The sequence below is a fragment of the Eurytemora carolleeae genome, unplaced genomic scaffold, assembly GCF_000591075.1.
Source record: "Eurytemora carolleeae unplaced genomic scaffold, Eaff_2.0 scaffold23, whole genome shotgun sequence".
Lineage (NCBI taxonomy): Eukaryota > Metazoa > Arthropoda > Copepoda > Calanoida > Temoridae > Eurytemora > Eurytemora carolleeae.
This window is the reverse complement of record NW_019396045.1, coordinates 163,765-177,313: the sequence shown is the minus strand read 5'-3', so window position 1 is coordinate 177,313 and position 13,549 is coordinate 163,765. Positions and strand designations below refer to the sequence as shown.

Genomic DNA, 13,549 nt, shown 5'->3' with positions numbered 1-13,549 from the left:
ATTATCAATTTCTTTTAAAGAGACTTTAAGTTTAGTAGTATTATCAATTTCTTTTAAAGAGACTTTAAGTTTAGTAGTATTATCAATTTCTTTTAAAGAGACTTTAAGTTTAGTAGTAATATCAATTTCTTTTAAAGAGACTTTAAGTTTAGGAGTATTATCAATTTCTTTTAAAGAGACTTTAAGTTTAGTAGTATTATCAATTTCTTTTAAAGAAACTTTTCATGTATGGTGTTTAGGAGGTCTGCTGTGGGTGAGGGCGAGGGAGGAAGAATGGGGTCAAACTCAGAACAGTATTGTCTCCGATGGAACTCCTACGAAACGAATATCTTGGATACGTTTGGAGGATTACTCGCTTCAGAAGCATTGTCCGATGTTACACTCTTCTGTGAAGGTAATTTGAAGAAAAAGGAACCGAATATTTGCCACAGACTCTTATTTTTCTGGACAGCCTGATGTCGACTAACTTGTATATTTCTAATAATGAATACTGGGTTCATATAACAGTTCACATTTTGATATATCATATGTTTACAATTTACACACGCATCAGATTACAAAGATATAGGCCTTACAAAATTAAAGTTTGTGGTAAGAAATCAGTAACTCTACTAAGACTCAGAAGTATCTGACTTAAGATTCCAAAAGCGTGCCAAGTCGTTAAGGTTAAAGAGCAATGTCTTCTTTTAACTTAAGTCCACCGTGGACAACCTCTTATCATGTACAAAATCAAGTGATGTTTTTATTGAATTTGATAACCCTCACAGAGGACTAGGGTAAATTTGAATTCGATCCGAACCGACCCCTTATACCGGTTTTACTGACGTACTGCAAGTACTGACCCGACTCATCCAATGCCAGCTTGGTTTCAACTTTGAAGGCACGGCCAGACTTTTTACAGTACCCAGCCTATCATAGGCTTATTTGACCGAACACACTCGCCTAGTTTAGTGTGCCCTATGTTGCTCTAATTAACTCTGCAAGTACTTTGTTATAAGGAAAATTATAAAATATAAAGAAATTTTCTGTAACTGTAAGTTTGCAAAATATATAATTAGGTAATAAAATGAAATTATGCAGAAAATGCAACAACAAAATAATTCCTCCATACGACTGGTATAGCTAATATTAGTTTCATGTCAAATAAACATTATTAGTTATTAAGTAAATATGAAATATTAAGAATTTTACCAAAAATAAATTAACATTTTTATTTGTAAAATTAGATTTAAAAAGATTTCATCATTTTAATACAAAATTGTTAAATTGTCACGAAATTGTTTTTGTTGTAAAAATTGAAGAAAATGTGAAGCTTGTAAAGTCGGGGAGAAGCGATTTTTAAAAATTAATTTGATATTTAAACTTAAGAACAACAAAAGAAGAGGGTTTACAATGTTATCATTGATTTATTTTTCTCTCCTGATTTTATTTTTTACATTAATTTGATTTCAACGGCAAAGCAAACAAGAGAAAGCAGTTTAAACACGCAAACTATATTTTTTTTCATGAAAACAATCCAATCCTGGGGTTTTACAAAGTTTCAGCTACAAATAAATTAGCACATGTGCAGGCTAAATCTTCTGTTTCGTGATGTTGTATGGAGGAAGGGGGTGGGGGGTGGGGGGGTACATCTTTATATACCCAATTAGATAGCAGTGTGTCTAATTAAAGGGCCAATGCCCGAAAAAAAATAGAATTTTTGTGGTACATGATACTTTTTACTAATTTTTTGTTTATGGGTCATAAGAATGAAAGATTTGCTATGATCATGATACAATGTTTTTTGTAGATATGTTTTGAGCCAAAAAAACGAAAATTTGTTCAAAGTTGATCAGTGTTTCGGATCCATATCATTTTGATTCGGATCCGGATCCGCGGATCCGCATCCGTGATGATGGATCCGGATCCTGATCCGGATCCGGATCCGAGGTAACTTTTGATTCTGTGAATCGGATTTTCCCTATTAAATGTTATGCAAGGTTATTATTTATAAACTATATTTATTATATATTCCGAAACCGGGCGAAATGTAACAAAAAAAATTTAAAAAAATCCTAAAGTTAAAAATGTCGTCATTAATTTACTATTATATAAATGTAAACATTAAATTATTAAAGATAATTTTGAAAAATTTTCGTCATGTAAAATGTAAAAAATACATTTACGAACCATTTTGATTTATTTATTCCATGGTTTTGGTTAATTTTTGGCGCTACCCGGATCCATATCAACGTTTCCTGATACGGATCCGGATCCGACCAAATGATACGGATCCGACCGGATCCGGATCCGGATCCGAAACACTGAAGTTGATGTTCATAAACCAATATTATTTTGGAGACATTGTATTAAAATTAAGTACATTTTAAATCAGGGGTAAAGGTGCAAGTAAGATTAAGAGAGGGGGGTATTTATATTTTCTGCTGCTTATCATTTAAATTTTTATTTTTTCATATTTGTGCATTTTCGTGAGGTCACTGCCCCGACTAGTGATGTAGCCAGCTTTGCAATTAATGTATACTTAAGTGTTATAGTTTAAATATATCTATATAAAATAATTAGCTGAAAATTAATTATAATGGTTTTTAAAATCTTATTTATTTCACAAATATGCTTTTTTGAATAATGATTATTGTGTAAAGTAGTATTAATGAAGAGTTCCTTATTTTACATGAATACACCCTTTTTATTACAAGGCCAAGAAAGGATTGAGAAACAAGTGTTCAAAAATACTATTATCTAGGTTCTCAAACTTAAATAATTATTTATACTAAAATTCATAATGATATTATTTTTTATTGAAGATATTATTACTATTCTCAGTGTATATATATATAATGTAATAATAGCACAAATGGTATAAATAATATATTGGTAGATTAATAATTATTTATTATTTTTTTAATAAATGTTTAATTGCTAGAATTTTCTGTTCTGAAAGGAAATGAGTTTTTGCCACAACTTAAATTTGTTCATTCCTATATCTTTGCAACCCGATGTGTAGACCTTAGACATTTTAAATTTTTTTATATGAAAAGTCTTAGTTTGAAATTACAAAGGTATACACCAGCAGGTTGCTAAGATATAGAGATTAGAAAATTTCAGTTAGTCACAAAACTATTTTTTTTCTTTCTTATTTTCTTAAGGTTTGGTAAATAATTTTCTGATATCAGCAATCCATTTTATTCCTGGTTTACATGATGAGAGAGCAAATTTAGCATATGTGGTTGATTTTAAAAATATGAAAATTGTGTAAAATGGTTTGATTTTTAGGTCAATCCTATAAAGCCCATCGATTGGTCCTGGCTGCGTGCAGTACACACTTCTCTAAAATATTCTCAAACTCTCCTCTTCACGGTCAGCTGATTATCATCCTTGATGGAACCCGGTCTCAAGATCTAGAGATTCTTCTACAGTTCATGTACAGGGGGGTAGCCTTCCTACCCTCAGATAGAATTGAGAGTGTTCTCCGCACTGGGGAGGTCCTACAGGTATTTACCCCCCCCCCCCCACCCCCACCCCGTACAATCAATTACATTTTTGTAAAATAATTAATTAAATCAAATACCTAAACATAATATTTTTGTCAAGAGTTTATCTTCTTCACTTTTTCACGAACATCTCGAACTAAATGCGTATTTGCTAACTTATATTGGGAGAAAGTATAGAATAGTTAAAGCTTTTTTTTAATTAAATAATAAAAATAATTTATTTAAAAATTAATACTGTGAAAAAAAATTAAATATAATAACAGAAAAAACAAAGACCACTTTAAAACTAAAAAACAATATGAAATATAAATAAAATATACATAAAGAGTTTATGTTAAATAAGTAAGAATTCGTAACCATCATATAAAAAAAATTACAGGTGTACTGTAGATTGATACTCCTTGATTTGTTAAATATACATACTAGAAACTCAAGTTGTATTTTCTTTGATCCTTTTTATAGATTTTTCAGTTTAGTCGCAATATTGGCAGTCCATGGACATTGGACAATATGCCACGTAGAATCTTCTTTTCCTTTCAATAGCAGTCCATGATCAAACATCCTCTCCCTTGTAATATTTTCAGTTCTTAGAAAAATCTAATTTTGGCAGTTCATGAAAAACACATCTAATACTTAGTAAATGCATTCAATTATTAAATTCTAACTCCTTTTATAATTAGCAGTTCATTATCAAATCTTGACTTCTTATAAATTATTATACTCACAAAGGAAATATTTGCATACAGTTCATGGAAAACAAACCTTCCTTCAAGTTTTTAACGTGCATTGGATCAGTCATTACATTATATTGATAGTTAATCCGTGAAAAGAAAATATTACAACCTCATTATAGCAGTCCATAGTCCAATTTTCTGCTTTTTATCAGAAATTGAGTCGTTGCCACAAGCTCAAATTTTCTAATACATCTTTGCAACCTGATGGTGTTAACCGTTGATATTTCTTACTTAGATTATTTGATTTGATTTGATTTGATTTGATTTGATTTGATTTGATTTGATTTGATTTGATTTGATTTGATTTGATTTGATTTGATTTTATTTGATTTGATTTGATTTGATTTGATTTGACATTGGGTTGCAAAAATATTAGAATTAGAAAATTAGAGTTTATAGCTAAGACATAATTCCTTTGCAGTCACTGAATATTATAAGTCTATGATTATTCTCAATTGCTCGCACCTTTTGTATCTTTCAAGCCGGGAAAAAATAAAATTTGTTGATTTTCTTTTTGACAATTTGAAAATGACGGACAAGAATTTTATTAAAAATGTAAATTTAATAGATTAAAGAAAAACAACACAAAAAAGAATTGATCTTAGCGGGAATATTCTTTAGGAAACCATTGATGCAGTATTTAGGTCATTTATACAATACAACCAGGGTTTAACCATCCTCTATTTAGCCTCCTGGTTCCTTCATCCTCGAGGCTGTAATTTTTGATTTTAGGTGAAAGGATTATTCAATGGAGATAATATTGCTGCTGAGAGAGAGAGGACATGGTCTCCTCCAGTCCAGGATAATCTAAAGAAGGAAGTTGAACCAGCTAGAGAACGAGATGCATCTCCCGTCCCGTCAGGGCGAATTGCAGTTCCTCCGGAGTCCCCGATATCTCACAATCTTCCAATTTTCCCCCAGCAGCCCTACCCCCGACCCTTCCCTACCTCTATACCTTCGTTGTACCAGAATTTCTCCGGGTTTACGCGACCTGAATCCACCAGTTCGAAACCTACCTCGTCCAGTGTACTCAGTTTCTCCAGCAGTAAGTCTGGTCACCCCTCTCCGAGTCCAGGTCGAGACCCTGGACACCAGTACAAGTTTAGTCCCAGAGACCGGGACGATCATTTCGAGACTGCGTCCAATGGGAAAATTGAATTGGGTAAACATGGCCGATCTCCTCCCAGCCATCGGCCTTCGTCGGAACCGTTCGACCGGCCGAGTCCTCGTGGTAAGCTTATGGTCGCCGATAACGGTGAAGGCGGTGGTTCTCCCTCCCAATCCCGCCGTTTTGACGAACCTGAACCTCAGAGAATGAAGACTGAAGATAGCCCTGTAGAGCGGAGTAGAACCTTCTCCGGTAGTTTCTCTGACTCCCGTGAGACCCTGAGCAGGATGAGTTCTCAGAGTAATCCGACCAGATCAGAGGCAGCTGAAGGTAGAATACTACATAATAGAAAATAGTTCATTTTAAACTTTTATTAAGTAAATTACTGTGTAATTACAATGTAATCTTGTCGACCAGAGAGAAGGGCACAATTATAAATCTTTAATGCTACTCTTTTTAAATGTTCACTTCCAAAATAGTTTACAGTTCCATCAGTCTTCAAGATTTTCATTTGCTTAAAACATGTGGTTTCCTGGCCTTCATTCTATACCAGCTGTAGTAAAATACGTCGGTTAATTGATTTCGTCTTTTTGCTCTTGTATAATTATCAACGTGCCTTCAAATTTGTTTAAATAATCTCGATAAAATGTGGGATAAAAAATTTAAATTCTTAAAAAATTCTTTTTAAAAACATATGAAATTTGTTGTGGGTTAACTAATATTCGTTACTCGGTTGGACTTTGTATGCCCATTTTGAAAGGTTTGTTTTTTTTAATTTTACCCATTTTTTATAATTTTTTATATGCTTTTAACGATATTTGTACAGAATTCAAGAAAAAAGAATCACTTTGAAGAGTCGAATAAGATTCAATACTATTCATATATAGAAATGCAAAACAATACAAATATGCAAAATGCGAACTCAATATTTTAAATATTGTTAAAATTCCTGAAAGTCACGATTCTGCTTTTCTTATTCAGACAAGCCAAATTTATTTATAGATTAGTTGGAATGGAACTGTAGAAATTCTAGCGACCCTCATTTATTGATTGTCATTTCCGATTCACAACGGTACCCTTGAAAGCTTTGTATGAGCGTATGAGATATTCATGTTTTTATCTGAGATAATTGATTTTTTCAATTGTGTTTTTCTTGCCACAGTAACATTGGAGGAATTTTCCAGAATTGAAAACGTTGAAAGCTAAAAAACTCTGATATATTGCACATGAAAGGTTAATAGGTTATCATTGTTATTTAGACACGCCCCTCTTTAAATGGAGAGTTATTTGAAACTACGTTTACAGTCCCTTTAATCTCTCTTCCATGTACTTATGTTACCTAGCTATTGTAGATCTACGGACCAACGACACCGAGGAGAGAATTAAACGGGAGAACAACCAGGATTTTCTGCGCCGGTTAGCCCAGGTCAACAGCGAGCGTGAGAACCAGCTGGCGACTATACAGAAGATGGATTTACTGCGACAAGCAACTGCTCGTGGAGATCATTTTTTAGTCGGTGCGGGGGGCTTCAGCAGTCCACTGACAGCTCCCCTAGGCATCCCAGCCAGTGATCTTGCCAGGATAGCTCAGACAGTTCCTGATCCAAATGCAATTCCAGGGGAACCTACTTCGGGAACAGGTTAGAGTAAAATTATAAATCATGCGGAGTAAAATCTATTTTTTAAGGGATTAATCGCCTCAAACTGTTCTTTTCCCTATCTTTACGTCTGATGACAAGACCTTTTATATTCCAAACTTTAAAATCAGTTAGATCAAATAGTCAAAGGTTGCAAAGATACAGGGATCAGAAAAGTTTACTCGATATTTACAATTAATATCCGAAATCTGAAGAATCTGAAAAATGGAACAATGAAAATTGAAATCAAATCTGTCAACTTTCTTCGGATTTGTAAAATTTGAAAAGATGAGGACCTCCGATTTGTCGATTAATTAACGCTGCTTAATCTTTTTTAAAAGTTTTTACCTCAGATCAATCACATTTAAAGGTTGTTCCGTTATTGATGGCCGATGAGCTCTTTGGTTTTTTAAAATTTATTTTTATTTTTGGGTTTCTTTAAGTTTTTCAACTTTTCACTTCATGATGAAGTTTAATTAAGGTAAGTGTGTTGCAGGCACGAAGTTAAAATGTCCTTTCTGTGAGCGAACCTACGGATATGAGACCAACCTCAGAGCGCATATTCGACAGCGACATCAAGGTATTCGAGTTCCTTGCCCCTTCTGCCATCGATCATTTACGCGCAACAACACTGTGCGTCGGCATATTGCGCGCGAACATCGACACCAAGTGAAACCAAACATGATCCCAACAAAGTTTGGTCAGACCAAGGTACCTCCGGACCAAATATATCCGGACCCCATGCATCAGTCCCAACAGCCCTGACCAGGAGTCCCGTTGGACTGCAGCAGTACTTCAGGTCCATGGACCACTGTCTACTCCTCTGCATAATGAGACTATATATATAACGCGACTATGAATGAATGAAATGAATGAGAGTTCGATTGTGTTAAGAGAGAAGGTTCTGGTCGCTTTTATACGTAAGATATTCAACCTCTTTGAAACGAATAAGACTGATTTTCCTTGCTTGCTATATGAAGAGTTACAGTGCCCTCTGCTACAGTCAATGTACAAACGGGATTTATTAAAAAAAAAAGATTTTGATCCAGGTGAAATCCACCTACCTCATGCTACACTGTTCTAAACAGCTAAACCTCTTATGTCCCCAAGCGGGGCGGCAGGGTTTCAAAAAAATGCCATTTTCGGGTAATCTGGCGATATTGATTCTGACACAGTAATCAAGGCGCCACTAACCAAATTGACCTCTTCTGTCAGATCTACCTCATCTACCAGTAGTTTAATCAATAGTTTAGCTCTTGGAGCACACACTGGACAGAGATTAAGCCTCAATGCAACCCCAGATATAGATACCAGACATGCCCCCCTTTATACTTTATACCTCTTTCTACTCTGTCCAGTTCTGCTCTAGAGCTTTATAAACCTAGTGCATTCAGGTCGTACTTTAATACCTCCACCTGGTCAAACACCAGGTTCTGCAATAGACATTTAACTATAATGGCCTCAGTCCTATGTGATCTTTAATAGAATATATTATAAAATAATCATATATTTATGCAATCTCAAAGTTTATATATCTGCCCGACCTGGATGCATTGTTAAAAACCGGTTTTTTTATTGACAAGTATTCTTTGCTGTCAACTTATTTTATAATTGTAACAATAGTGATAAAATTCAATAGCTTAACTTCTATTTAAGTATTCTTACCTTTTTCGTACAAACTTGAATTTCTCTGCAAGTTTTACTAATCTTGATGTGTACCTTGTACTTTGTACTTTGTACTTTGTACTTTGTACAGACATGTACTTCTCTGCAGTTAAAATTGTGTACATGAAAGAGACTGAGAATATTTAAAAAGATGAATATATAAATCCTGAAGGTTGGTTGGAGTGGTGGAATATATAAAGTGGGGTATCCGGTACATTTCAGAAAATGAACCACAAACCCCCTTTTTGTATTCAGAATCAAATGTAAATCAAAAGATAAAACAACCAGTAGAAAAATATCACTTTTCTACCCATAACAGGATCAAGTGTAAAAAAAAGTCAGTGAATCAATATTGTTGTCAAAATAGAATCTTTAATTCAAGACTAAAAGTCACTGTTACCACATTAGCGAACTGCAAGGCTCTCTAAGAGATTGTAGTTTGCAGATTCTTGTTATAGTTACCACACACACACTGTTCCTTACTTTTAATCACCATCATGAGATGGGAAATTTTTGTCAATGTATAAATGTTACTGCTACAAACTAGGCCTTTTTAAAAGGCCTAGCTTGTAGCGTCGAGAGGTATATATGTATTGGCCCTTGTAAATAGCTTTTTCATAGATTTAAGATTTAAGTTTGTTATTTAAACCATGTTTCTAGTAAAACTTTGTGATTTAAGCAAAATAACCCGGTGCGTCATGAGAAATTCTTTCCCCGTGCAATTCAAACCCCTAAGCATAGAAAACTGCATTCAAAATGTGTTTATTCAAGATTTTAATTTGAACTGATTACTATATTTATAGAGTTATATATGGCGGGTGCTAGGGTTTATGTATATCCTAGTCCTAGACAAGGATATCTAACTGTTGTCAGCTCCTAATAAAGTTGCATCTAATGTAACCCCCTCCCTTGTTAATACCCTCTTCCTTAAACTCATACTCCCCCTTTAATCCCTTGTTTTTACCCTCAAAATCCCTTGTCCATACTCTTTAATTCCTTGTTCTCACCCCCTTTAATCCCTTGTTCTTACCCCCTCTAAATCCCTTGTCCATATCCCTCTTTAATCCCTTGTTCTTACCCCTCTAAATCCTTGTTCAATCACACTTTATTCCCATGTTCTTTCCCTCTGAATCTCTTGTTCATATCTCCTAATCCCTTGTTCTTACCCCTTTAATCCATTATTCAAACCCTCCTTCAATCCCTTGTTCAACCACCCTTCAATCCCTTGTTCTTGCCCCCTTTAAACCCTTGTTCAACCACCCTTCAATCCCATGTTCTTACCCCTTTAAACCTTTGTTCAACCACCCTTCAATCCCTTGTTCTTGCCCCCTTTAAACCCTTGTTCAACCACTCTTCAATCCCTTGTTCTTACCCTTTTAATTCCTTGTCCATACCCTTCAATTCCTTGTTCTTTCCCCTCTTAATTCCTTATCCATACCCTTCAATTCCTTGTTCTTACCCTCTTAATTCCTTATCCATACCCTTCAATTCCTTGTTCATAATCATACCCTCCTTCAATCCCTTGTTCATATCTTGAACAATTGCTTGGAAGCCAGCAGCCCGGGATAAAACATGTTCGCAACTTTTCTGAACATTCCAGTGCTTCAATTAAAATCAAACTTGTATAACCCTAGATAAAAACATCGAACACCCCCTAGCTGAATGCTCCCTTGTCTAAACCATGATTAGCTTGTTACCTTGATCCATATATCCTTCCCCAAGAGCAGTTTTATTTAGTATTTTGTTGAATATCTCGAATGAATCATGGTTGCTGTCGGAAATTTTTACTCGTCGAAAATTCAGATTAAAACTTATTGATTAATGTCTAATCTTAAGACATTTTCAGTTTTTAATTTGTTTAAAAAATTTGTTTTCCGTTTTCATCATTATATCCGATTGAATTTAAAAGTTTCCGACTGTAACCCCTAGGTATGAGAACGTTATTGTAAAGTTTTATTATGTACTCGATTACCGGTGAATAATTACCAGTGTACTGTTCAGTGTTCGTGTGTTCAGTTTTAACACTTCAAGAAAACCCTATTTCAAGACTGAAACTTTTTTAATTTTCTAAAACCCGCAAACTGTTTGATTAAAAAAGGCAGAATTTTCAAACAGATAATAATTCCAAGCTTCCGTCTCGTTCCGAACACATGGAGATTTTAAACATCACTGTTTCGCTAAATTTAAGATATTTCTGAAGTTTACCTCTTTCCGTCAGTTTTTAACATTTTAAACATTTAGATACTAAACTGTTAAGTATGCTCATTTCTGCTTTATAATGTATACTGTGGGGTAGGGGTATACAGGTTCTTGATGCTCAATACCTCTCATCCAATCCATCTACATTGTCCAATCCCAATCCAATCCATCTCCATTGTCCAATCCCAATTCAATCATTACCCAATCCGTGTCCATTGTCCAATCCAAATTCAATCCTTTCGCAATCCGTGACCATTGTCCAGTCCCCCATCAAACCTTATCCGAAAATCAAAGATGCCAAAATCTATATAAAATTCTAAACCTTTTTCCTAACTCCCTAAACCAAATTATAATCCTCAATCCTAATCCTAATTTTTAAATAAAATTTGTATCCTTAAATCCAATTCCACTGATCCCTTCCAATTCACATGTTATCCCTTCTAATCCTCATGTGATCCCTCCTACTTGCTCCTATCCTGTTCTATAGTTCAAATAAAATATAATCTGTACTACCTCTACCCTGGAGAACGAATTTTTTGAAAATTAATAAACGGTTATGTAGATCTTGTCGTTTTTGTCCTCAGAAGAGCTCGAGATCAGAAAAATTTTAATATATTTGTGTACATATATCTATTATCTATAGATATATATATATCTATATATATATATCTACAAGCTAGTAAAAAAAAAGTTTTTAAAAAGGAGGGAAAATAATAAAAATAAATTGCATAAGTTGAAATAAAGATATTGAGAGATTAAAGAAAAAATTACGCGATTACCCCCCAAAAAAATAACAAAAGGCGTCCTAAAACGGTGTAAATACGAAGAACTATTCAATTACTAAAAGCCCACAGAATTATCAGGAACGATATATGTAAAAACAAGACTCCTCTCGTCCTATCTTAGTAAACCACATGTTATCAGTGATCCAATGGTTGCTCTCACGCAAAAATCATTGAGAAATTGGCCAGTTACTTTCTTAAAACTAAGTCTTGAAATAAGTCCTTTATTATGTAAATGAACATTAATTAACGGCAGAACCAATCGGGCCCAAATTTTGTGCGGGACCTCACAGGGAGAGGTTATGGATGATCAAAATTTTAAAAATTAGCCTCCAACAAAAATCGATTTTTATTAATTTTGAAAATCCACGAAATTTTTTGATAAAATCCGCGAACTTTTTTTGTTTTTATTTTACAATGTTAATACAAAGAAATAGAAAATGGGGCTCTGAAAGCCTAGTAGTTCTTAGTTGTACCATTATAGGAAAAAAAAGATTTAAATCAAAGGCCAACACAACACTTTAAAAATAACCATGACTTGAAAATTTGTGCAACATTTCATAGCAGTTTGGATCCGTGTGCTACCTAACATATTTCAGATCGTTAGTAAACAATCCAGATTCTCTCAATAGAATTATTTTAACTATTTTTTAAATTTCACCAAAAATGTCTGCTTCAATCAAAATTTTTCTTTATTGCTTATTGAGTATCAGCTTACCTTAACAGTAAATTTTAAAAAAGAAATTCAAAGAACTTGGATTTTTAAGATTTGTTGATGAATATGGAAAAATGAAGCATGCCCTAGAATTAGTTTGAGTGCTCTCAAAACAGAAATGAATTTAAAACTTTACTTGGGGAACCCACTTTTGTCCGCAAATCTAGAGAAAAATTTCAACGAACAAAATGATAAATTTTGGGCAAACATTTTTTTCGCGAAAAATTTCACGAAACGATGTCCCCATTTTACTTGAAACCCTAATTAAGCACATTCAATCATCCTGGAATTTCCAACCAAAAAAAATCAAGTTATGAATCTTTTACTTTTCGGATGGTTGCGACCCTAGATTATAGTTTTAAAACAAATGCTCGATTTTCCAATTTCAGCTACAACTAACAAAAAATTCCTGCCTGCCATTCATAATGATTCAACAGGTTGAGTGCAAAAGTTCATTTTTCTGTCGTCCATCCATGGTCAATTTCGGGGGCTGCGAATTCACAATACATAAGAAAACATGCTTCTGAGCATAAAAAAATCTTATAAGAACAATTATGATAATTTTTTTAAATAGGAATTGGCTATCGCTGTAGTTCTGTGATGCAAATTTGAAATTCACCGCCTTCTAAATTGATCATGTCATGATCACGGGCAGCCTTAGTCGAGCCGGGTCAACCTTTCCGGTCCCAGTTTGTACTGTACCGCACGGACATTGGGTTAATTAAGCAGACAATCAACAGGACTAGCCGGTGCAACAAGGTTGACGCGGTCAGACTTTGTCCTTCATATATTTTGAATTGACTTTTATTAAAGGGGCGTGTGATGCCCTTTTATTTTTTTGTTCTCTGTAAAACTGGAAAATCTCCGAAGTTAACATCAAAATAAGCGTGATTAACACACAAAAATGTTAAAAACAGGCCCAATTGAGACTGTCGTGATTTCCAGTGACCCTCTCCATTTAAAAAAAAAAAAGTTGGCATGCCCGATAGACAACAATAACTCTTGACACCTTTTTCTGATCAATAATGTGGTAATTAACCTGGTTTTCTAGCTTGAGAAGTGTTGAATATTTCCTTTATTGTTTCCTTTAGCAAAATGTGCAGTGCGCAAGTCCCATTTGAATTGAAACCACAATTGAAAATAATCAGTTTTTTTTAAAATGGATTTCTAATTCATACTAGATCAGACCAAGCTTTTCAGGGCATAGTTGTGAATTGG

The 13,549-nt window shown here is 34.1% G+C and overlaps 1 protein-coding gene across 7 annotated transcripts in view; it reads left to right on the top strand.

The window, feature by feature from the left end:
- Positions 1 to 11,397, top strand: part of LOC111701750 (protein tramtrack, beta isoform) — a 34,170-nt gene extending 22,773 nt beyond the window's left edge. For 2 of the 7 annotated variants that reach the window (XM_023473161.1, XM_023473193.1), the window contains exons 5-9: positions 240 to 394; positions 3,274 to 3,491; positions 4,958 to 5,663; positions 6,677 to 6,973; positions 7,452 to 11,397. In XM_023473161.1, coding sequence (XP_023328929.1) covers positions 240 to 394; positions 3,274 to 3,491; positions 4,958 to 5,663; positions 6,677 to 6,973; positions 7,452 to 7,735 — 1,660 coding nt within the window. In that variant the 3' untranslated portion in view covers positions 7,736 to 11,397. The remainder of the gene's footprint in view (positions 1 to 239; positions 395 to 3,273; positions 3,492 to 4,957; positions 5,664 to 6,676; positions 6,974 to 7,451) is intronic. The other 5 variants (XR_002765269.1, XR_002765268.1, XR_002765267.1 and 2 more) reach the window with 5 other exon arrangements.
- Positions 11,398 to 13,549: the final 2,152 nt, after the last annotated feature.